Source organism: Melanerpes formicivorus, unplaced genomic scaffold (assembly GCF_026170545.1).
Source record: "Melanerpes formicivorus ecotype bairdi unplaced genomic scaffold, bMelFor1.0.p_v2 SCAF_11, whole genome shotgun sequence".
Lineage (NCBI taxonomy): Eukaryota > Metazoa > Chordata > Aves > Piciformes > Picidae > Melanerpes > Melanerpes formicivorus.
In genome coordinates, this window is record NW_027142363.1 from 15,725,592 (window position 1) to 15,749,741 (window position 24,150).

General features: G+C 49.1%; 1 protein-coding gene across 4 annotated transcripts; it reads right to left on the reverse strand.

The window, feature by feature from the left end:
- Positions 1-306: 306 nt before the first annotated feature.
- Positions 307-23,760, reverse strand: RIOX2 (ribosomal oxygenase 2). 4 transcript variants are annotated; one of them, XM_068144645.1, is made up of 10 exons: positions 23,717-23,760; positions 17,410-17,845; positions 15,885-16,004; positions 14,503-14,631; positions 10,452-10,555; positions 7,648-7,750; positions 6,371-6,536; positions 4,926-5,014; positions 1,642-1,749; positions 307-555 (listed from the first exon to the last, which is right to left on the reverse strand). In XM_068144645.1, the coding sequence occupies exons 2-10, from the start codon at positions 17,839-17,841 to the stop codon at positions 397-399; spliced, it is 1,410 nt and encodes a 469-aa protein (XP_068000746.1). In that variant the 5' UTR covers positions 17,842-17,845; positions 23,717-23,760; the 3' UTR covers positions 307-396. The 4 variants fall into 4 exon arrangements, with proteins under 4 accessions (XP_068000746.1, XP_068000742.1, XP_068000745.1 ...); XM_068144641.1 differs by having other exon boundaries at positions 307-558; XM_068144644.1 differs by lacking the exon at positions 23,717-23,760 and adding an exon at positions 23,341-23,354 and having other exon boundaries at positions 307-558.
- Between the last annotated feature and the right edge of the window lie 390 nt (positions 23,761-24,150).

The following is a 24,150-nucleotide window of genomic DNA, read 5'->3' on the forward strand; positions in this document are numbered from 1 at the left end:
TTGTTCTCCCAGGGCAAACAGAACAAATGGATTTTCTTGCAGTGAAAACACAAGTTAGTAGATTTCCCCCCAGTCCTGGGGCCTGCTCCATGCACACCGCTGGACGTCCAGAGCAAAGGGGATGCCAGAATGCTGGAGTTACTCCGAGTGACCTCATCTGTCCTCACACAGGCAGCTGTAGCTCACTGGACACTGAGCAGCTGTTTTCCCTAAGTGAAGGAAGGAAAGCACCACTTTGCACAAGGAAGTAGCAAAGTATGTATGTTACTGTGCTCTGTTAAACAGCAATACAAACCAAAGGCTGGATGATAGAAAAGTAATTTAATAAGCCTTTCTCTCAAGAGATTCTTAATGTCCAGAAATACTACTTACAGGAGCAGCTCATTCATAAAAGCATCAAATAACTTCAATTAGACATTCAGTCCATAGGGACAAAGCAAGGTTTTCTTTCTCTTCATCTGAGATAAGGTTAAGCTCTTTAACATTAACTGTGCTGCCACTCCAGATCTGCTTCAGGGCATCCAAGTACGACAATGGAAACCGAAGTCCATGAGTCTGCTGGGGGAGGAAAAAAGTGATTTACCAGAAGTCCTTCAGCTGAATGCAGCATCCCTTATTACACAATAGTGTATGAGGCTACAGCAGCAGGGGTGTGCTCCTTTCTTACATCACACTGCTATTTCTGAGAGCAATGTCCAGAAGGTGCAGTATTATTCCACCAGCTTTCTGAACAGAAAAAAAGCTGAAATCTCCCCTGTGTTGTAGCACACATTATAAGGCAGGGAGATGTGTGGCTTCCTCTAGGCCGCTTCCACACTGAAGCATCAAATGACTTTGCATTTACACCCTTACATGACCTTCCAAAAATAAGGGGTTAGGAAAGTGTTTTTTTCTGTATGCCACACACAGTCTTTGGACACATTGTCACAGAAGCACAGAGGGCTGGCATTTCCATGGTAGGAGTAGTTAAGGGCAGGCAGGTATATTCTGGAACTTGCACATACGGGACAGGTGCCCCTGTAGAGCCTCACTTTGCTGTATTATCTGCTCTAGATGATGAATGAGGTTAGTACCTGCCAGACAAAAAGCCCTGCTCTTAATTACTGTGACAGGAACAGGCTCTGTTCTGTTTTGCTTCCACAGTGTGTTTGTGTAGATGCGTATTCAAGTATTTTAGGTCACAGCCCTAAAATAAAGTGTCTTGCTATCATAGAGTGGAACATAAGGTACCAAAACTTACAGCTTTGCAGGAGTATTTATGATTCAAGTGAAAGCACACTGTAGGTAATGAGTAAGAAGAGAGCTACAGCCTTATAAAAGTTCCCTCCTTAGATGTCAGTGAAAGAGTTAACTCTTTACTGCCACTGCTGACCCAGTACCCTGAAACAAACACCCTTGTCCTGTGCTCATGGATCTAGAATCCTCAACATGGCACAAACATAGCACAAACATGGTACACTATTAACTGCCTCTGTGTTGCAGCCTCAGTTCCTCTGGGTATTTGAGGATAAGCAGAAATGCTTTGGGTACTGAGGAGTACAGCACAACCCAGGCTCCTGCTGCCATCTCAGTCAAGCTCATCTAATGCAGCAACACCCAACATGGCAGTGTGTCTTTTGGTGTGTGTTTGTGGGAGCAAACCTGTACTGTGCCTTCCTCATTAGTATCATCTTCTGTCCCCATCATGTGAGTTTCTCTCCTGTTCCTCAAAGAGTGATACACGTAAACCATCTCTCTGCGAATTTCATCCTAAAAGACAGTAGGAGAACAATTACTGCTGCTCCATGCCCTTGAATTCATCTCACTCACATGACAGTTAATGCTAGCTCATTAGAAAGCTGTCAGTGTGGTTTCAGCAGAAAGTGCTGGGTGCTAGGTCCAGGTGGATGAGGCGGCTTTCTAGTAACAGGTAGCCATTGTCCAAGCACAGTCCTGCCAGGACTCGACAGCTCTCACAAGCAAGGCTGACATAGCACCAAGTGGGCACTGCCAAGAGAAACCATGGGCTATTGAATCACCAGCAGCCCTGAGCGCCGCAAGCAGGGCACCAGGCAGACAAGGCCTGGCACACCCATCTGTGTGGTGTTCCACACAGGCAGGGCACTAAGACACAGCTAGGGACAGGTGGTAACCACTCAGCTGAAGCCATGGCTTCCCTGTGTTCTGCAGCCAGCAGGGCCCGTGCCGCTACCCAGACAGCGCTGCAGCCCGAGCATGCTGCCAGCCAGGCGTCACGCTGCAGGGTGCGTGCCGCTCTTGCGCCAGCATCAGCTGGCAGCGGTGTGCACAGCTGTGGGGGGTGTGCACAGGTGAAGGAGCTCCTCTGCCTCCTAATGCAGCTCCAGGGAGAAGTCAGCTATCAGGGAGTGCAAGGAAGAGATGGACAAGTGGAGACACAACCTGACCTCCCTGAAACAAACCCTCCAGGCAGCTCCCACCACAGAGGACTCCCTATCCCTTCTCTGCCTGCCCAGTCATGGTAACTTAGAGGATGGGGGGCAACAGCAACAAGTCCCTGCCTGACACAGCCTCCCAAATCTCCTTGCAAACCAGGCACAGTACTCTGCAAGGGGATACAATGACAAATAGGTTGGCCTGGCTGAACAGAGAGCTTTGGTTGGCTCTCAAGAAAAAGAGGAACGTCTCTGGGCTTTGGTAGAATAGGCAGGCAGCACAGGATGACCACAAGGAGGAAGAGAGGTCATGTAGGGAGAAAATCAGAAGGGCTGAAGTCCAACTAGAACTTAATTTGGCCAAGTCTGTGAGAGATAATAAAAAAATGTTTCTGTGAATGTATCAACAACAAAAGGAGGGCCAAGATAAACCTCCACCCTTCACTGGGCACAGGGGGAACCATAGTGACAAAGGATGAGAGGTTCTTATCACTTACTTGGCCTCAGTCTTCCTTTAATGGTAAGAGCCTTGAATACCCAGCCCTCGGTGCCAGAAAACTCAGACAGGGAGCAGAATGAAGCTCCCATGATCCAGGAGGAAATGGCCAGGGACCTGCTTTGCTACTTACACACACACAGGTCTGTGGGGCCACACAGGATCCACCCAAGGGTGCTGGCAGGGGTGATCTCCAAGCCCTTTCCATCATCTGTCAGCACTCCTGTCTCACTGGGTAAGTTCCCCTTGCCTGGAGATTATAAACGGGTGTCACGTTTGCCAAAAAAGGCCACAGGAAGGATCCAGAAACTGCAGAGCTGCCAGGCTGACCTCAGTGCTGAGGAGGGTCATGGAGCAGAGCCTCTCAAGAGCCATCATGCAGCACATCCAGGACAACCAGGGGGATCAGGCCCAGTCAGCATGGGTTTATGAAAAGCAGGTCCTGCCTGATGCACCTGATTTGTAACAAGGTGACCTCTCAGTGGATGAGGGAAAGGCTGTGGATGTGTGGAGCAGGACTTTGACACGGTTCCCCACAGCATCCTTCCTGGACATGGCTAAGTACTGGATCCTGCACTTTGGTCACAAAACACCCGTGCAACCCTACAGGCCTGGGGAAGAGTGGCTTGAAAGTGACTTAGAGAGTTGACAGACAATTGAATATGAGCCAGCAGTGTGCTCAGGTGGCCAAGAAGGCAAACAGATCCTGGCCTGTATCAGGAACAGTGTGGCCAGCAGGAGCAGGGAAGTGATTGCACCCCTGCACTTGCCACTGGTGAGGCTGCACCTCAGGTACTCTATCCAGTTTTGGGCCCCTCACTACAAGAAAGACATTGAGGTGCTGGAGTGTGTTCAGAAAAGGGCAACAAGGCTGGTGAGAGCTCTTGAACAAGAGTCCTGTGTAGAGCAGCTGAGGGACCTGGGGTTGTTCAGCCTGGAGAAGAGGAGGAGGTTGAGGAGAGACATCCTGGCTCTCTACAACTACCTAAAAGGAGGTTGTAGCATAGTAGGGGCTGGCCCCTTCTCCCAGGCAGCAAGTGAGAGGAAATGGCCTTAAGTTGTGCCATTTTTTTACTTTTTGTTTTAATTAAGCCAAGAAAAAGCACTTCTACAGGTTCATACCAATAAACCTTCAGAGATAAGAAGTAGTCTGACCACAACATAATCCAAGATGCCAGCATCTATTTTGTACAACAACTGAGCAGCACCACTGGCACCTGCTTAGGTACAAAAACTAAATCCAATATACAGACTAAATGCAACCACAGCAAGCAGCAAGCTGTAACCAGCAGACTTCCCCCTCTTGGGAGAATGTGATTTTATAATTTGGAGGCTGAGGGAGCTGGGGTTGCTTAGCCTGGAGAAGAGGAGGCTCAGGGGAGACCATATTACTCTTTACAACTACCTGATGGGAGGTTGTAGCCAGGTGGGGGCTACAAGCACCACAACAAGAGGACACAGTCTCAAGCTGTGCCAGGGGAGGTTCAGGCTGGATGTTAGGAAAAACTTCTTCCCAGCAAGAGAGATTGGCCATTGGAATGTGCTGCCCAGGGAGGTGGTGGAGTCACCATCACTGGAGATGTTTAAGAAGAGCCTGGATGAGGCACTTGGTGCCATGGTTTAGTTGATCAGATGGTGCTGGGTGATAGGTTGGACTTGATGATCTCAAAGGTCTTTTCCAACCTGGTTAATTGTATTCTATTCAAAGAATAAAAAATTCCATGATCAAGAGCTACACGGGCCATTTAGCAACCAGAATGGTCCAGCCACCTAACCACACATGAAAGCCATCAAACCACCATGCAGAATCACACAAACTTAGTTCTGTAGCTCTCCTCCAGAAGGAACCAATGTGCCACACTACTGCATGACAGCAGCCCCATGATCTCCTGACAACCCCTAATGGATTGCAGATCCCACTAAGTAAAACTGATTGATCCTTTCAGAGCAGGACAACACAGCAACAACTCACACACCGCACACTTCCCACTCCTACCCTGCGCTCCCACCCCAAGCCTACCAGAATTCATACTTACAGAATTCTCTTGATCTGGCTCCACTGTAATAATGGCATGGTCTCTAAACTGCAGCCTGATTTTGCTATCTATTTTTGGCAACTTTCCACCTAAGAAAAGAAAAAAATTCTCCATTAGAAAGGAAGGAAACCAGATGAAGAGAGCACATCCAGCCCTCTGTGCACTGCCCGCTTCCTGGTGGCCAGATTTTGTTTGTTAAACAGTATTTGATCATGTTCTCAAACTTGAAGGGGTGGGAGGAAACAAAGATACTTTATAATTCTATCATAGAAACACAGAATTAACAAGGTTGGAAATACACCTCAGAGATCATCAAGTCCAACCTGTCACCAAACACCTCATGACTAACTAAACCATGGCTTCAAGAGCCACATCCAATCCCCTCTTGAACACCTCCAGGGATGGGAACTCCACCACCCTGGGTAGCACAATTCAATGGCCAATTACTCTTTCTGGGAAGAACTTTCTCCTCACCTCCAGCCTAAACCTCCCCTGTTGCACCTTGAGACTGTGTCCTCTTGTTCTGGTGCCGCTTGCCTGGGAGAAGAGACCAACCCCCACCTGGCTACAACCTCCCTTCAGGGAGTTGTAGACAGCAAGAAGATCTCCCCTGAGCCTCCTCTTCTCCAGCCTAAGCAACCCCAGCTCCCTCAGCCTCTCCTCACAGGGCTGTGCTCCAAACCCCTCCCCAGCTTCATTGCCCTTCTTTGGACACATTCAAGTGTCTCAACATCCTTCCTAAACTGAGGGGCCCAGAACTGGACACAGGACTCAAGGTGTGGCCTAACCAGTGCTGAGTAACAGAGGCAGAATGACTTCCCTGCTCCTGCTGGCTACACTATTTCTGATGCAGGCCAGGATGCCATTGGCCTTCTTGGCCACCTGGGCACACTGCTGGCTCATGTTCAGCCTACTATCAACAAGAACCCCCAGATCCCTTTCTGCCTGGCTGCTCTCCAGCCATTCTGACCCCAGCCTGTAGCTCTGCATGGGGTTGTGGCCAAAGTGCAGCACCCAGCACTTGGATATGTTCAATCTCCTGCCCTTGGACTCTGCCCATCTGTCCAGCCTGGCAAGGTCCCTCTGCAGAGCTCTCCTACCCTGTAACAGGTCAACACCTGCTCCCAGCTTGGTGTCATCTGCAAACTTTCACAGTGTACAACTAGCTGTAATAGCAAGATAGACAATAAGGGCAAATTCTGCCAGTTAAATATTCTCAGTGCAGAGCAGTTTAGTAAAGCTGCCAGTTTCCATGTAAGAGACTTCTAAGAGACACAGGGAATTAACCAAAAGGTGTGCCAATGCACACAGAGAAACTAAGCACAACATGAGGGTGACACCACCCACCATACCACAGCCTACCATAAAATACCACAGTCACAAGAGGCAGAGCAAGCAACAGCTCTGCCATCACATCAGCCAGTTTGGTAGTTTCAAAAGTCTACCTGGAGTCAAATGATCAGAGTCAGGTCCCAGGCAAGGCGGCAGGCGGTTCATGATGAAGTCCTTCTTCATGTCCGATGATCTCAGGTCTCTGCTGCTCTCCAGCCGGTCTGCAAGCCTTCGCAGAAGGCTGCTCAGTTTCTTTGTCGAGTCACCTACATCCACCTGCTAAATATGCACAGAGCTGCTCTCACATGAATTCAAGCTAAGCATACTAGCCTAGAGAGGTGCAGTAATGCAGTGAAAATCAGGACACTCTTCTTCTAGAATCACAGAATCAGTAAGGTTGGAAGAGACTTCAGAGATCATCAAGTCCAACCTATCACCCAACACCTCATGAATAACTAAACCATGGCTTCAAGTGCCACATCCAATCCCCCTTTGAACACTTCCAGGGACAGGGACTCCACCACCTCCCTGGGCAGCACATTCCAAGGGCAAATTACTCTTTCTGGGAAGAACTTTCTCCTCACCTCCAGCCTAAACTTCCCCTGGCACAGCTTGAGACTGTGTCCTCTTGCTCTGGTGCTGCTTGCCTGGGAGAAGAAACCAACCCCCACATGGCTACAACCTCCCTTCAGGCAGTTGTAGAGAGCAAGAAGGTCTCCCCTGAGCCTCCTCTTCTCCAGGCTCAACAACCCCAGCTCCCTCAGTCTCTTCTCATAGGTCTCTCCAGACCCCTCCCCAGCCTCACTGCCCTTCTCTGGACATGTTCAGACAGACAGCAAGGGCAAAGGGCAACGTTTACTCTCAAAACAACAAACTGGGTTTGTTTTATATTCTCTTCATGACATGTTCACATACCAAAGCCAATGCTCACTTTCCCCCACTCTAGGACTACCTGCAACACGCAAGGACTTGCAAGTGTAGTTGAAAGAGAGGCTCCTTCCTTCTGCATGCAGATGAGCTAATCAGCAGCACAACTCCACTACCATGAACAGGTCACAGAACAACTTACAGCTTTGCTAACTGTTAAAGATTCAAAAGTGTGGCCTGAGAGGAACTGTGCCTGCCTGACAGCTCCAAAGCCAACACCAGTACTTATAGAATGAAATCAGCCACACCAGGACACTGTGATACGAAAGAAAGGCAGTGCAGTGAACAAAGCAGTGCTTCAGATGAAACAAACCTCTGAACACTCATCCTGAAGCCTTCAAAGGCAATGTTTGTGCTGCAGACAAGACAGTGCCATTGCACTGAACCTTCAGAGCAGAGCAAGAGTTCACAAGCTTGCCTCTCAGTGCTATGCACTGTTACTCCCATAGTGCTATCTACTTACCATAAGCAGTTGCCTTGGGATGCTTGTGCGCAGCGCCACATCTTCTTTTGCTGTCTCAAACACCAGGCCAGGAATTGCATCCAGCAAGAAATCTCCCCAGGAGCTTAGGGACAGGAAGTGAAAAAAAACCCCTCTTACTAAAACAGTCACACTGAAACAAAACAGACATCTTAACTGATGTCAATAGCTGGAAACATAGTGCTTCATTTCCACATCTTTATGCCTTTGGCCCTTCCATTACCACCCTGTAGTATCCTACACAGCTGACTCTCAGCTATAATGGCACACCTACAGAAGAAGTAACTGACCTGAGAAGCATCCAGTTTGCTCTGCTTCAGATGCTTGCCATTTATTATCTTAAATCTGACCTCAGTGATGAAGAAATTCCCACACTGGGGACATTATCATCCAACTGCAGGTACATAGAGCCCCACTGCACACAAGGAAGTGGAGGAGGCTGTGTAATTTAACATGCTTTTGAGACACTTGTATTGAAGGAGGAAAAGTACCCAGGGTTACAGAATCCAACAAAGTATCAGTTTTTAGCTTTGCTACAAATTTAATGGTGACCCCAGAAACAAGATCACTTCATGTCATACAACCATAAAATGGTTAGAGTTGGAAGGGACCTTAAAGATTATCTAGTTCCAAACTGCCTGCCATGGGCAAGGACATCTTCCACTAGATCAGGTTGCTCAAAGCCCCATCCAACCTGGCCTTGAACACCTCCACCTCTTACACTTCATTAACAACCACCTTAAGGGATGATGACTCCACTTTTTATCCTTAGAAGAACAGCACTTTTCAAACTTTTCCTTTTCCCTGTTCTTCATTCTGACACAAGGAACATGGTCCCCTACAGCACCATGGCTTACCACCATTGGAATGTGCTGCCCAGGGAGGTGGTGGAGTCACCATCACTGGAGGTGTTGAGGAAGAGACTGGATGGGGTGCTTGGTGCCATGGTTTAGTTGATTAGATGGTGTTGGGTGATAGGTGGGACTCTTCCAACCTGGTTAATTCTATTCTATTCTACTCATGTAATACAGTGGGCTGGTACTTGGCCTATGCTGTCACAGAGAAGCTACACTGACTCTACACAAGCCTGTCAGATCTCCAGCAACCTTGTTACAAGCAGCTGAATTCTTGACTCCCCAGCACCACTTGACCAATAACTCTTTCTGGATCAAGCAGGACAAACCCTGTTCTGTGAATTCAGCAGAACTCCCAGTCAGTAAAACATCACTCCAGCCAAGCCTCCATCAACATACCACACACCCACTTCTAGCATCACTCTTTCATACAACTCACTGAACCAGGGATGAGAAGCACCACTTCAACACAGGGAAGTGGTGGAGCAAAAAAGGCAGGGCAAGAGAGGAGGAGCAGGATGTCCCATTGAAGGTCACTCACTGCTGGTCACTCTGAAATTTGCCCAAGCAGTTAAACACCCACATTCCCTCCTGCATAACTCACGGAATCATTCTTTGCAGCAGCAGTCAGTGCTTCCAAACTCTTTTTTTCCCTTTCTGAACTTTTTTTTTTTCCCCTTCAGCCACTGGTGAGAGATTTTGGAAACACAGCTCTTGAGTTTGCAGCTGCAGCATTATCTCCCACATTGAAGTCTACAGCCAGTAAATAATACAACAAGCCCTTAAAAAGCAGTCAAGCCTGCTGTATGAAAACAGGCTGCTTCAAACCACAAGGGTCTCACTCCCCTACTTCCCCCAAGCCCCAAAGTCTCAATTACTGATACCTGAACACTATCTTAGATTACATTACTAACAGCAGGGCACATAGATAATCACAGAATCACAGAATACATCTGGTGGGAAGAAGCCTCAAAGATCACCCAGTCCAACCACCGACCCAGCCCTGAAGGGTCGACACTAAGCCGTGTGAAGTGCTTACATACACTCCATGTCACCACATCTCTCAGTGGAAGGTGACATGCCCTATCCCTGTATTACAGAAACAAAATCAAGTCACACAAGGGCTAAACAGAACACAGGAAAGAGCTAAACAGAGCTCATTACAAGGTGGTTTAAGAAACAGGACATCACTTCTTTGAAATACTGTTTTCGTGTCTGTACATCAGACATCATAGAGTCAGTGAGGTTGGAAACTACCTCAGAGATCATCAAGAAGAGACCAACCCCCACCCAGCTACAACCTCCCTTCAGGCAGTTGTAGAGAGCAAGAAGGTCTCCCCTGAGCCTCCTCTTCTCCAGGCTAAGCAACCCCAGCTCCCTCAGCCTCTCCTCTCAGGACTGTGCTCCAGACCCCTCCCCAGCCTCGTTGCCCTTCTCTGGACACATTCAAGAGTCTCAATGTCCTTCTTAAATTGAGGGGCCCAGGTGTAGACACAGGACTCCAGGTGTGGCCTAACCAGTGCTGAGTACAGGGCACAATGACTTCCCTGCTCCTGCTGGCCACACTGTTCCTCATCCAGGCCAGGATGCCATTGGCCTTCTTGGCTACCTGTGCACACTGCTGGCTCATGTTCAGCCTACTGTCAACCAGTACCCCCAGGTCCCTTTCTGCTTGGCTGCTCTCAGCCACTCTGACCCCAGCCTGTAGCACTGCATGGGGTTGTTGTGGCCAAAGTGCAGCACTCAGCACTTAGACTTGTTGAATGCCATCCTGTTGGACTCTGCCCATCTGTCCAGCCTGTCAAGGTCCCTCTGCAGAGCTCTCCTATCCTGTAACAGGTCAACACCTGCTCCCAGCTTTTTGTCATCTGCAAATTTACTAAACATAGAAACAAAAAAAGAAAACAAGGGGAGAAGGTAAAGAATAATTACTTGTTTTGGTAGGTACTGATGGTCACATGTGTAGAATGGGATATGCCAAGTGGAGTGTCAGCTTGGTGAATAGTCCCTCTTGGGAAGTACAGTAAGTCACCTGGCTGCAAGAAAATTAAAGAGAATTTATGTATTTAGGGCACCTGGTCAAACCTTATGGTAGCCAAAACAGAAAAACACTCTCTGAGCAGACAGACTGAAAACATGTTTCTGAAAGTCACAACATAGTGAGATCCTCCATTATTTGAACAACATCAAGTACTCCAAGTCAGAAGCTGGATACCTTGCACTTTCCAACTTTCACCTTTCTGTCAGTATTTACTGTACACCTGTCTGAACAAACAAAGCAAGCCTTCACTATTACAGAACATGAACACCGCTACTCAGCTGCATAAAGGGGACAAAGAAGCAGCTGAGATGGACCTGCTGACAGTACCATGGGCTGGCAGAGGACCAGTGAATTTGGTGAGATCACACCAAAAGAAAAGCCCAGTATTGCATCAGAAAAGACAAACCTTCCATAAAGACAGTAATCTGTACAGTGCTGTTTGAAATTTTCAGTTAAAATACTTCAAGAATAAATGCCACCTTTGTCCTCCCTATCTTTCTTCTCCCCTATCTAAATTAAATCTCCACACTGATAAAAACTTACATTAGGAAAGTCAAGATAAAAGGGAAGTGCAAAGCACATGAAATGCACCCAAGAAGGAAAAGCCAGTTTATTTATGGCTTCTCCTACAAACATCTCTACAGTTGGATAGCACAGTCAAACAGAAAATTCATGAAGAAACAGTGATGCAATTTGATCCCATTTTAATTTTACTGTTCCTTATATTTGGTCACATCACCTATCACAAGCCTACCAAACCACACTTCACACAGACATATTTGAAATAAATAGTGCTCATGAATAGAATAGAATAGAATAGAACAGAATAGAATAGAACAGAATAATGCAGGTTGGAAGAGACCTTCAAGATCAACCTATCATCCAACGTGATCAACTAAACCATGGCACCAAGCACCCTATCAAGTCTCTTCCTGAACATCTCCAGGAACGGTGACTCCACCACATCCCCAGGCAGCCCATTCCAATGGGCAATCACTCTCCCCGAGTAGAACTTCTTCCTAACCTCCAGCCTAAACCTCCCCTGGCGCAGCCTGAGACTGTGTCCTCTTGTTCTGGTGCTGGTTGCCTGGCAGAAGAGACTAACCTCTGCCTGTCTACAACCTCCCTTCAGGTAGTTGTGGAGAGCAATAAGGTCACCCCTGAGTCTCCTCTTCTCCAGACTAAGCAACCCCAGCTCCCTCACTCTCTCCTCATAGGGCTTGTGTTGCAAGCCCCTCACCAATTGTTGCTCTTCTCTGGATATGCTCCAGCAAGTCAACATCCTTCCTAAACTGAGGGGCCCAGAACTGAACACAGGACTCAAGGTGTGGCCTAACCAGTGCAGTGTACAGGGGCAGAATGACCTCCCTGCTCCTGCTGGCCACACTGTTCTTGATGCAGGCCAGGATGCCATTGGCCCTCCTGGCTGCCTGGGCACACTGCAGGCTCATGTTCAGCCTACCATCAACCAGCACCCCCAGGTCCCTCTCTGCCTGGCTGCTCTCCAGCCACTCTGACCCCAGCCTGTAGCACTGCATGGGGTTGTTGTGGCCAATGTGCAGAACTCGGCACTTGGATGTGTTAAATCTCATGCCGTTGGATTCTGCCCATCTGTCCAGCCTGTCGAGGTCTCTCTGCAAAGCCTCTCTACCCTCCAGCAGATCAACTCCTGTCCCCAGCTTGGTGTCATCAGCAAATTTACTGAAGATGGACTCAATGCCCTCATCCAGATCATCAATAAAGATGTTAAAGAGCATGGGGCCCAGCACTGCTCCCTGGGGCACAGCACTAGTGCCTGGCCGCCAGCTGGATGTGGCACCATTCACCACCACTCTCTGGGCTGGGCCCTCCAGCCAGTTCCTAACCCAGCTCAGAGTGCTGCTGTCCAAGCCATGGGCTGACAGCTTGGCCAGCAGTTTGCTATGGGGGACGGTGTCAAAGGCCTTGCTGAAGTCCAGGCAGACTACATCCACAGCCTGCCCCACATCCACCAGGCAGGTCACCTGCTCGTAGAAGGAGATCAGGTTGGTGAGGCAGGACCTGCCCTTCCTAAACCCATGCTGGCTGGGCCTGATCCCTTAGCCATCCTCTAAGTGCTGTGTGATTGCACTCAGGATGACCTGTTCCACGATCTTGCCTGGCACTGAGGTCAGGCTGACAGGCCTGTCATTCCCTGGCTCATCCAACCGGCCCTTCTTGTGAATGGGCACCATATTGGCCAGCTTCCAGTCTTCTGGGACCTCTCCAGTGAGCCAGGACTGCTGAAAAGTGATGGAGAGGGGCTTGGCCAGCTCATCTGCCAGCTCTCTCAGCACCCTAGGATGGATCCCATCTGGTCCCATGGACTTGTGGGGATCCAAGAGGGTGAGGGGATCTCTAACTACCTTGACTTGATAGGGTGCTCGGTTGCATGGTTTAGTTGATTAGGTGGTGTTGGATTATAGGTTGGACACGATCTTGAAGGTCTCTTCCAACCTGGTTTATTCTATTCTATTCAACGTGTCACAGCATTCCTAAGCTACCCACAGACAAAGGCTGGTCTGAACACTGGGAAGAGCAGAGACCTTGCAGAGGGAGGCCCTGTGACAGGCCACAAGGCAGGGAAATTAATGAGGCTTCCAACACAGCACAGCACTGTCTGCTGGATAAATAACATGCTTTGAAAGCACAGGCATGTAGAAGAGAACAAGACAAGCAGCAGAGGCCTTGCTGTCAAAGGGGCTGCACTCATTAATCTTCATGAAATGTTCTTTTTATTTCAAATAAAACAAAACAAGCAAACAAACAAAAAAAATAAAAGGAAAGGAAAAAACCCAGCCAAATACTTCATTTTCAGGCTTGAGTAAAGAAAAAACAGCAAATTCATACAGGGTTTACTTGATGCTTTTGTTTATCAGCCAAAGAATAAATATTTAAATCTAATTCACCAGCACAGGGACAACCTTCAGTAATGCAATTAAGTCTTAGTGCTTAGAGGGACTAGCTTCACTGTTTATGGACAGCAGGTAAAAGCATAAAACATTTCATAACCATATATAAACCAACCAGTTTCCCTGCACATGACTCCATGGGACAGCAATGTGCAGTTGTGGCCAAGAAGGCCATGGTGTCCTGGGGTGCATTAAGAGTGTGGCCAGGTTAAGGGAGGCTGTCCTCCTTCTCTACTCTGCCCTAGTGAGACCACATATGGAGTATGGCATGCAGCACTGGGCTCCCCAGGTCAAGAGGAACAGTAAAATACTAGAGAGAGTCCAAGAGGGCTACAAGGATGATTAAGGAACTGGAAAGGCTTAGAGACCTGGGGCTGTTTAGTCTGGAGAAGAGAAGGCTGAGAGGGGATCTTTACAAATATCTGAAGGGTGGGTGTCAAGAAGAAGGTGCCAGTCTCTTTTCAGTGGTGCCCAGTGATAGGTCAAGGGGCAACAGGTACAAACTAGGTCACAGAAGTTCCATCTCAACATCAGGAAAAACTTGCTTCCAGCAAGAGTGCCAGAGCACTGGAACAGGCTGCTCAGAGAGGTTGTGAAGACTCCTTCTCTTCAGACTTTCAAGACCTATCTGGACATGCTCCTGTGTGGTCTGCCCTAAGTGATCCTGCTTTGGCAGTGGGGTTGGACTAGACGATCTCCAGACATCCCTTCCAACCCTTACCATTCTACGATTCTAACTCCACAGACATGAGTCAGGGTGTCCAACTTGGAAAATACTGGAGAATTTCCAGAAATAACTGATTTCTACAAAAGGCTACCTTTGACAAAGTAGAGGTTACACAACTATGAGCCAAACTTCTCATGCTCACAGTGTTTTGTGCACCAATGCTCCCCTCTGTTTAATAACCACAATCATTCAAACCGCTTGTCTTCAAGAAGTGTACCATTTTAAACATTACTACTTTTCTGGCAACCACACCCTAGACCACAAAAAGCAATTCAACTGCAATACCTTTAATATGAATTCATGTGTGGGACTCCCAATCCTGTGCTCTGGTTCAACATTATACTCCCGAGCTAAGTGCACCGTTGGTTTATAGAGTCGCCAATGCTTCTCTCCTTCTAGCTGAAGAACAAACACCTGCAAAAGGCCACAAATCCAAAAGCATAAGGAACCTTTGCTGCGCCTCATTCATCCACCTGATCAGAAATGAAGTCATCTTCTTTCCTGGTCTGTGGAACCATGCCAGAAATCAGGGATAGAAAGCAAACAGTAGCAACCTTGGTTGCTTTTCCAACAATGAAGAAACAGATTTCACCCTCCCTGCTCCCAGCTACTCCGCTGCATGGCAAACAGGATTCCTCTCAAGTTACTTTTTAGATGTCTACTATGCAGAAATTCACATTATAAAGGCTCAACTTAGAGGCAGCAGAGAGAAGAGTTGTGAAGAGCAATTTTTATCTTAAGGTAGACATTGGACATCCTTGTTTCTCTCCAGTCACTTCAGTGCTAGAGAACAAACTCAAAAGTAACACCATCACTGGAGGTGTTTAGGAAGAGACTGGATGAGGCACTTGGTGCCGTGGTTTAGTTGATTAGATGATGCTGGGTGATAGGTTGGACTTGATGGTATCAAAGGTCTTTTCCAACCTGGTTAATTCTATTCCATGCTATTCTATTCTATGCTATTCTAATCTGCCACAAATTCACTCAAAATGTCAGGTGAGAAAGGTCTTATCACTGTTCACCCACAAACAGCCTCAGAAACATCTAGGGGATGCTGTGAGGGCTGACAACACACACCAGACCATGCAGATTGTAGGGCTGTAGGGAATAGGAAACTCAGATTTATTTAATGGAAATGAAAGTAATAAAAAGCAGAAAAACACATGTGAGGGGTTGAGTTCTCTTGGTTTGGTTCAAGTGGGACAGCCCTTAATGCAGTGTCTATTTGAGTGTTTCTTTTAGAAGCTATTTTAAAATGCATCTGGACTACAGGGCTTGTAACAGTTGCTTCTTACAAACAGTAGGACCAGCAAATGGGAAGCAGAACAACCAGTCTGTTTTCACTGTCCAGCTGAAGAGCAGCAAGTACTTAGTGAAGGAAAAATTACTTCTACATTTTTGGGGTCTGAATGAAGTGAAAATGAATAAAAGGTGCTAGAAAGTTTCCACAGCTGGGAACACACTCACACCTTGTCAGTAAAAATTACAGAAGAAAAACAACTACAAAGAAACATTTGCAAACAAGTTTTCAGTGGGAGAAAAAAAACCCCACACATTTTTATGGAGTAAGTTAATTTATGAGAGAGAAGGGAAAGAAGTGCACTCACAGCTATTCACCACCACTAGCCCACACACACAGTTTCACAGACAAGGTTGTGCAATCCTACCTCAACATCATCATAGTGAGGAGGAAGGCCCTGTGACCCCTGGGGAGTAATGTAAACATTGGAACCAACCAGAGACCCAAAGTAGCATTCCAGCTTCTCCTGAATCTTCCACAGCTCCTCCTTTAAAAAGAAATGATGCTATTACTGAGGAGCTCAGCCAAGCCAGACTGCCACTGAGCCCACAACCCTCCCACCATCACTTGAGAGGTTCAGATGCTCTGTATGAGTGTTTCTCCTCAACACAAGCACCACAGACCCAAAACAGATCTGCCATAAAGGTAATCAGTAAGCCAAGAAGTCTGCTGCCCCAACGAGGCACTGGTTATTTGTTCTCCTCCCTACACCATTTTTAGGTTGCAAAACCAGATAAACACAGCTAGATAGACCAAAACAGACCACACATCATCCCACCAACAAAACATCTTAAAACAATAGCCACATGCAGGACTTGCATTATATGCCCTAGCATCAGAGTACACAAAGTTTCAGAGACCTTATTCCACTGACTCCAATTGCTTGGGCATATTTGAGAACAAACTTCATGCATCCACATCTGGTGCTCCAAAGGGTATCATCAGACGATGCCAACCACCAGACCTGTGCAAGTGCAACTTCAACCAGAATTTATTTAGGCTCAGCCCAAGCTCTAGATTTCAGCACAAGCCATGCAGCATTTCAGTTTCACCTGCAGATCACACTGCTACTGGCCATTACAGCCACACTCAATACTGAAATCAGCCAGGAACTCTGTACTTGGGAGTGAGCTGTGCATTTCAGTCCACATGGGACACTTCACAATCAAAATGTGTTGACACCGTGGGACAGAAAACTCCAAGCAACCTGATGTAGTTGGAGGTGTCCAAGCTTACTGCAAAGGGGTTGGACTAGAGGATCCATAGAGGTCCCTTCAAATTCAGTGCATGCTACGACTTCCTAAATGCAGTACCTACAGTATCTGAGTCCTTTACTCAACAGTGTAGACACCACTACCTCATTCTCCATACATGGGGGGAGACGAGGCATCAAAAGAACAAGACAGAGACACTCAGCTAAAAGGGGTGCACTTTCATGGTGCAACTCAGACAGTCCATTGTCAAGAACAGTGGAGTGTCCTGGAAATATTGTTTCATGGTTTCATAGTTTTTTTTCCATCTCCATGGTTTCACACCATGCCCTCCAATACAGAAGAATGGTAAAGCCTCCATTTGCACAAGGAAACATCGAGGCAGAAGGGATCACTCAAGCAGTCACATGCATTTGTGCATTTTTTTGTGACAAAGTAATTTTGAAAGGAAAATACTTCATATTGTAGCATTAAACAGATTTTGCTCTGATGGACAGCACCATCAGAAATAAACCATGGTTTAATGAATCCAGTAAATGTATAGATTTCAGCAGGTCATCAATGTCAGATACTTCCCCTGGATTTATTAAGGCTAGAGATGAAGCTGTGCCTAGCATCAGTCAAGCAATGTATACCACATTATAAAGCATGCATTAATTCTAGGCAATGAAAAGATCCAACCTTAAATCTCTGAGGTTGATGAAATTGTATTGTTGCCTTTTTCTGGTCAAAATCCTTCTTCAGCTGCATGTAATTCACTTTCCCTTCTTTATTTAAAACTTTCTTTTTCCCATTCACACACCTGCAGACATTTATATCTCGTCCATAGTACAAACCCTGGATGCACAGTTCCTTCAAATCTGACAGCTGAAACAGTGACTGGTAGTAAGCAGCCAGCAAAGGATCATTTCTCTGAACCAGCAGTGGCTTTTGCTCCCAATATTCCCTGAAAAAGGTCTCTGGTTTGACGGGAGAGATCAAGCTTCCGAAGAGGCTGTCTGGGCTCTCGAAACTCATGAGTGACGGAGAACAAGCTGCTTCCACCTTCGCTCGTTTACACTGCACCTGCATGTCTTTGCCCATGTCAGCATGCTTCCCTCCTTTCTTGGGCATCTTCCTGCTCAAGAGAAGAAAGAACCAAAACAGTCATCCAGTAACACAACCTCAGGAGCTCACAGGCCTAGCGCAGCTCCTCTTGCTATATCCAACGGCACAGAACAGCATGCTAGAAACAGCTCTGCTTTCAGATGCTTGCTATTAGTGCCAAGCCCTCCACAGGCCTCCAGTCCCGTCTCAGACCTCTGCAATCTCTGAAGCGCTCTACTTGGAGCCATTGTTCACAGAACAAATCCCACGACTCAGTTTATACTAAAGCACATGAAATGAAACCCAACGGCTGCACAACAGATCTTTCAACATGCAAGAACCCACCCACACAAGGAACCTGTGGCAGACTGCTCTTATGCATAAAGAGCTGCAAGCTAATAAAAAATCAACTCAGCTTTAAGAGACTTAATGACAGTCTGCAGAGAGGGGTGGAGAGAAGGGCCAGGATCAGAAATCTGTGCCCATTTTCTTGAGATGCATTTACACTGGGGAGGAAAAAAAAGCACAACGAATACTTCCCAGTGCCTTTCCAGCCAGAGCACAATGGTGGAGGATGTATGATGGCATTTCAAGTGCAGTTAAACACAGAAGCTGGTGTGCTCTGTGTTAACAGTTAAGATAAGTTTTCCTGTCAAGTTGACTTACATATCATAAACCCAGCATCTACACAGGTGTACCTGCTACCCATTTACAGCTTCAGTGGGACCCACAGAGAAGGCAGTTACGGCAGTGAGAGGAAACTGACACCAGCACAAAGGTATGCACTAAGGAGTGTGCAAGAATATAGTGAACAGAGAACACAGAGAAATGGAGTAGGGAAAGAGGGAGGCAAAGTGAAAGAGAATAGATTGCTGTGAGGCAAGGAGGATTCAACCAGTTTCAGGGGGCAAGGATTATTCAGTCAGCAGGAACAATAAAACTGCTTCCAAAGAAGCAGGAAAATCAAGAGGAGACTTCCCTGCAGGTGAAGCAGATTTTAGAAACATGAAGGACCAATACCTGCTTAAGGTCTCAAGGCTCTCAGAACAATTTTATGCTCAGTGATGTGGAAATGCCATATGTCTCTTTAGGATAGATGTTGAGATGCTAGAAAGTGTCCAGAGAAGGGCAACAAAGCTGGAGAGGGGTTTGGAGCACAGCCCTGTGAGGAGAGGCTGAGGGAGCTGGGGTTGCTTAGCCTGGAGAAGAGGAGGCTCAGGGGAGACCTTCTTGCTCTCTACAACTACCTGAAGGGAGGTGTTAGCCAGGAGGAGGGGGTTGGTATTACAGTATCACTAAGGTTGGAAGAGATCTCGAAGATCATCAAGCCCAACCTCTTCTCATCGAGCCTCCTCTTCTCCAGGCTAAACAATCCCAGCTCCCTCAGCCTCTCCTCACAGGGCTTGTGCTCAAGGCCTCTCACCAGCCTTGTTGCCCTTCTCTGGACATGTTCAAGTGTCTCGATGTCCTTCTTAAATTGAGGGGCCCAGAACTGGACACAGGACTCAAGGTGTGGCCTAACCAAAGCAGAGTCCAGGGGCACAATGACTTCCCTGCTCCTGCTGGCCACACTATTCCTAATGCAGACCAGGATGCCATTGGCCTTCTTGGCCACCTGGGCACACTGCTGGCTCATGTTTAGGCAGCTGTCAATCAGCACCCCCAGGTCCCTCTCTGTTTGGGAGCTCTCCAGCCACTCCGACCCCAGCCTGTAGCTCTGCATGGGATTGCCGTAGCCAAAGTGCAGCACTCGGCACTTGGACTTGTTGAATGCCATCCCATTGGACTCTGCCCATCTGTCCAGTCAGTCGAAGTCCCTCTGCAGAGCCCTTCTGCCCTCTAACTGACCAACATCTGCTCCCAACTTGGTGTCATCTGCAAATTTGCTGATGACTGACTCAATCTCCTCATCCAGATCATCAGTGAAGATATTAAAGAGGCTGGGGCCCAGCACTGATCCCTGGGGGACGCCACTGGTGCCTGTCTGCCAGCTGGATGTGGCACCATTCACCACCACTCTCTGGGTTTGGCCCTCCAACCAGCTCCTAACCCAGGTCTCTTCTCAAAGACAACCACCAACACAAGAGGACACAGTCTCAAGCTGCACCAGGGGAAGTTTAAGGCTGGATGTTAGGAAGAAGTTCTTCAAAGAAAGAGAGATTGGCCATTGGAAAGTGCTGCCCAGGGAGGTGGTGGAGTCACCATCACTGGAGGTGTTTAGGAAGAGACTGGATGAGGCACTTGGTGCCATGGCTTAGCTGATTCGATGGTGTGGGGTGATAGGTTGGACTGGATGATCCTGAAGGTCCTTTCCAACCTGGTTCATTCTATTCTATTCCATTCTAAAATGCTGGAACAGGTTGCCAGGGGATGTGGTTGAGGCCCCATCCCTGGAGGCATTCAAGATCAGACTTGATGTGGCCCTGCACAGCCTGCTGTAGCTGGAGGTGTCCCTGCTGACTGCAAGGAGGTTGGACAAGATGACCTTTGAGGATCCTTTCCAACCTGATGCAATCTGTGAATCTGTAAAGATTTCTTCCAGGGAGCCTCAGAGGAGTTCTGAAGGAAGAGTTTGGTTCAGGAAAAAATAATGCAGCTACAGCCCAGGCACCTTTGTGTGTGTAAAGTAAAATGGTGGTGGAGTCACCATCACTGGAGGTGTTTAAGAAGAGACTGGATGAGGCACTTGGTGCCATGCTTTAGTTGATTAGATGGTGCTGGGTGATAGGTTGGACTTGATGATCTTGAAGATCTTTTCCAACCTGATTAATTCTGTATTCTGTTTCGTGATGCTCACCACAAAGTGACAACACCTGACAGCTCAGCCTCTGTCAGGGTCTCCATCCTGTATCTTGCATAGCCAGGTTTAGCAAAACTAAGTTTACCAAAGTCAAGAAACACTGTTTGGCCTTTCTGTTGATGCTATGCAATTACACCAAAAGCTAAGATTCTGCCTTCATTTCTGCAAATCTTTGTTGTTGATGTAAAATAAAAGTATTCTTTCACCCACTTTCTAGTTTTAAAGTTGGAAGTCTTTTACTTTTGTTTTTCCAGGTAGGTAATATGCTTGTCTAGCATCATGTAGAAATAAAATAAAACACATAATTCACAAAAGTATAGCTGCCAAGTTCCCAGGAAAATTAAAGCAAAAATGAAGTAACAGTAGGTCCAACACCACAGTATGTGCAGACATGCTTGCCTTGACTGAGTCTGCACCAGCATTTCCTGCACCAGGCTAGCCCAGAGCAGCAAGCAGCAGTAAAAGCCTGTCTGAGACAGTAAGTATCCTGACAATGAGCTAGTACCAAGCCCTCTAGCACCACAGCTCACCTGCTAGGTCTGGGTTGACCAACTCAAACTGGCTCTGGGCACATCTGAGCAAGTTTGTGAAGCCAACATATGAGGAGTTAGAGCCTCTTATGCTTTCATTTGTAAGTAAAAATGACAGCTTTACTCTCATAAGTAAATGCTCTCATTTATTAAGATGCTTTTATTTACACAGATGCCTTATCATGAAACCTGAAGTCTAGTTCTAGTATTTTCACACAGCTCTCCAGTGCTGCAGCATGCAAGACACCCTCACTGACACACTAACTCCTGGGACAGCCCTCCCTGTAACAGCCCATACCTCAGCTGTAACCCACAGCCACCTCAGCCCTGCAGGAGGGGATCCACATCATGGATCCACACAGACATTCCAGGCTGCAGCAAGCTGCAGTTCTCCATGAGGCAAGCAAAGGTCTTCCTTTTTTTAGAAAAACTAAAACACAGTTAGTGCCCAATTGCTAGCAACATCTGAAGATGTTGTCAGCACCAAGATCTACAACTCACACCCCCAAATGCCAGCAACACAGATGCTGCAGGCAAGCCTGAAATTCTGGGTTTGAATTCCAGACCTAAATCCCTATCGACATGTCAGCTCCCTGAAGTATGTAACAAAGTTAAAATACTATTCAGAGAATGCATCTGCATTTACCCAGTGTGCTGTTTGTAGTGCTTTGTAACTTCTTACAGCACTTAGAGGATGGCAAAGGGATCAGGCCCAGCCAGCATGGATTTAGGAAGGGCAGGTCCTGCCTCACCAACCTGATCTCCTTCTATGCCCTGGTGGATGTGGGGCAGGCTGTGGATGTAGTCTGCCTGGACTTCAGCAAGGCCTTTAACACCATCCCCCACAGCAAACTCCTGGCCAAGCTGTCAGCCCCTGGCTTGGACAGCAGCACTCTGAGCTGGGTTAGGAACTGGCTGGAGGCTGAGCCCAGAGAGTGGTGGTGAATGGTGCCACATCCAGCTGGCAGCCAGGCACTAGTGGTGTCCCCCAGGGATCAGTGCTGGGCCCCATGCTGTTCAATATCCTTATTGATGATCTGGATGAGGGGATTGAGTCCATCATCAGTAAATTTGCAGATGACAGCAATCTGGGGGCAGGAGTTAATCTGTTAGAGGGTGGGAGAGCTCTGCAGAGGGACTTTGACAGGCTGGACAGATGGGCAGAGTCCAACGGCGTGAGATTTAACACATCTAAGTGCGAGGTTCTACACATTGGCCACAACAACCCCATGCAGTGCTACAGGCTGGGGGCAGAGTGGCTGGAGAGCAGCCAAAAAGAAAGGGACCTGGGGGTACTGGTTGATAGTAGACTGAACATGAGCCAGTAGTGTGCCCAGCTGGCCAAGAGGGCCAATGGCATCCTGGCCTGCATCAGGAAGAGTGTGGCCAGCAGGAGCAGGGAAGTCATTGTGCCCTGTACTCAGCAATGGTTAGGCCACACCTTGAGTCCTGTGTCCAGTTCTGGGCCCCTCAGCTTAGGAAGGATGTTGAGTTGCTGGAAGGTGTCCAGAGAAGGACAAGGAAGTTCCTGAACAGTCATTTCAGATCAGCACTTTTCAACTCTTACTCCAACTGCAGGTCTCTAAACTGGCCAAACGCTCATCTTCCTCCCAAGCTACGGGGTAGAAGGCAAACCGACCCCGGGGCCACTCAGCCCCGCCCACCCCACGGCCCTTCCACAAGGGACAAACGCAGACACTCGTGTTCCTGTACCCGCAGCAGAGCGCAGCCGGCGAGCCTTGCCCCCAGCCAGCCCCAACGGCGTGGCCAGGCTGCCGGGACCCCACTCAACTTGGACAGAGGTGCAGCGCCTAAGCCGCTCTAACTCCTTCAGTGCCCCGGTGGGTCGGCCACGCGCCCGCCCGGCCCGGCGCTGCCACAGCGTGCCCCGCGCACACACACACACACACACCGGGCCCGGCGCTGCCACAGCGTGCCCCACACACACACACGCCGGGCCCGGCGCTGCCACAGCGTGCCCCGCACATGCACACGCCGGGCCCTGCGCTGCCACAGCGTGCCCCGCACATGCACACGCCGGGCCCTGCGCTGCCACAGCGTGCCCCGCACACGCGCCCGCCGGGCCCGGCGCTGCCACAGCGTGCCCCACACATGCACACGCCGGGCCCGGCGCTGCCACAGCGTGCCCCGCACATGCACACGCCGGGCCCGGCGCTGACACAGCGTGCCCCGCACCCGCATACGCCGGGCCCGGCGCTGCCACAGCGTGCCCCGCACACGCACACGCCGGGCCCGGCGCTGTCACAGCGTGCCCCGCACCCGCATACGCCGGGCCCGGCGCTGACACAGCGTGCCCCGCACATGCACACGCCGGGCCCGGCGCTGTCACAGCGTGCCCCGCACCCGCATACGCCGGGCCCGGCGCTGTCACAGCGTGCCCCGCACATGCACACGCCGGGCCCGGCGCTGTCACAGCGTGCCCCGCACCCGCATACGCCGGGCCCGGCGGCCCGGCGCAGTGGCGAGAGGCTTCCTCCCGCCGCCATCCATCCAACCCAGCCCTCCCTCTCCCCTACATTCTCCCGGCCCCCTCCCCGCAGCACGCACTCACCCGAGCACGCGGGCTGCAGCGGGCGGGGCGGGGCCGGAGGAGGCGGTCGGCAGCCGGGAGGAAATGGCGCTGGAGCTGAGGGGGCGGTGGCCGAGCGGGCGGGAGCGCGGGCAGGCGGGGAGGGCGGCGGCCTGGTAGCTGCTGAGCAGGCGTGGGAACGGGCGATTGTTGCTGGCTGCTACGGGAGCCGCCGCTTCGGGCGCCCACAGGAGCTGTCCTGCGCCCTTGGCCGCGTCCCGGGCGAGCGGGGCGGAAGGGTCTGCTGCGGCCTGTCTGCCTGTGCGCCGGCCGCCACCGGGGGGTGGGTGCCGTGCTCCAGGTGGTGGAGAAACCCGATTTGCAGCGGCGAACGTTTTGTCGGGGCTGCCAAGGATGAATAAAGAGACGTGACAAGCTGTCGAGAAGCAGTAATGTCCGCGGGTGCTGGTGGCCAG

Excerpts from the sequence above, each read along its gene's own strand:
- RIOX2 (XM_068144641.1), bottom strand. The coding sequence starts at position 17,841 with ATGCCCAAGAAAGGAGGGAAGCATGCTGACATGGGCAAAGACATGCAG. Across the intron at positions 10,556-14,502 it reads CACATGAATTCATATTAAAG|CCAGGTGACTTACTGTACTT; the intron begins GTATTGCAGTTG and ends ATTTTCTTGCAG. Across the intron at positions 559-1,641 it reads ATGAGGAAGGCACAGTACAG|CAGACTCATGGACTTCGGTT; the intron begins GTTTGCTCCCAC and ends TTCCTCCCCCAG.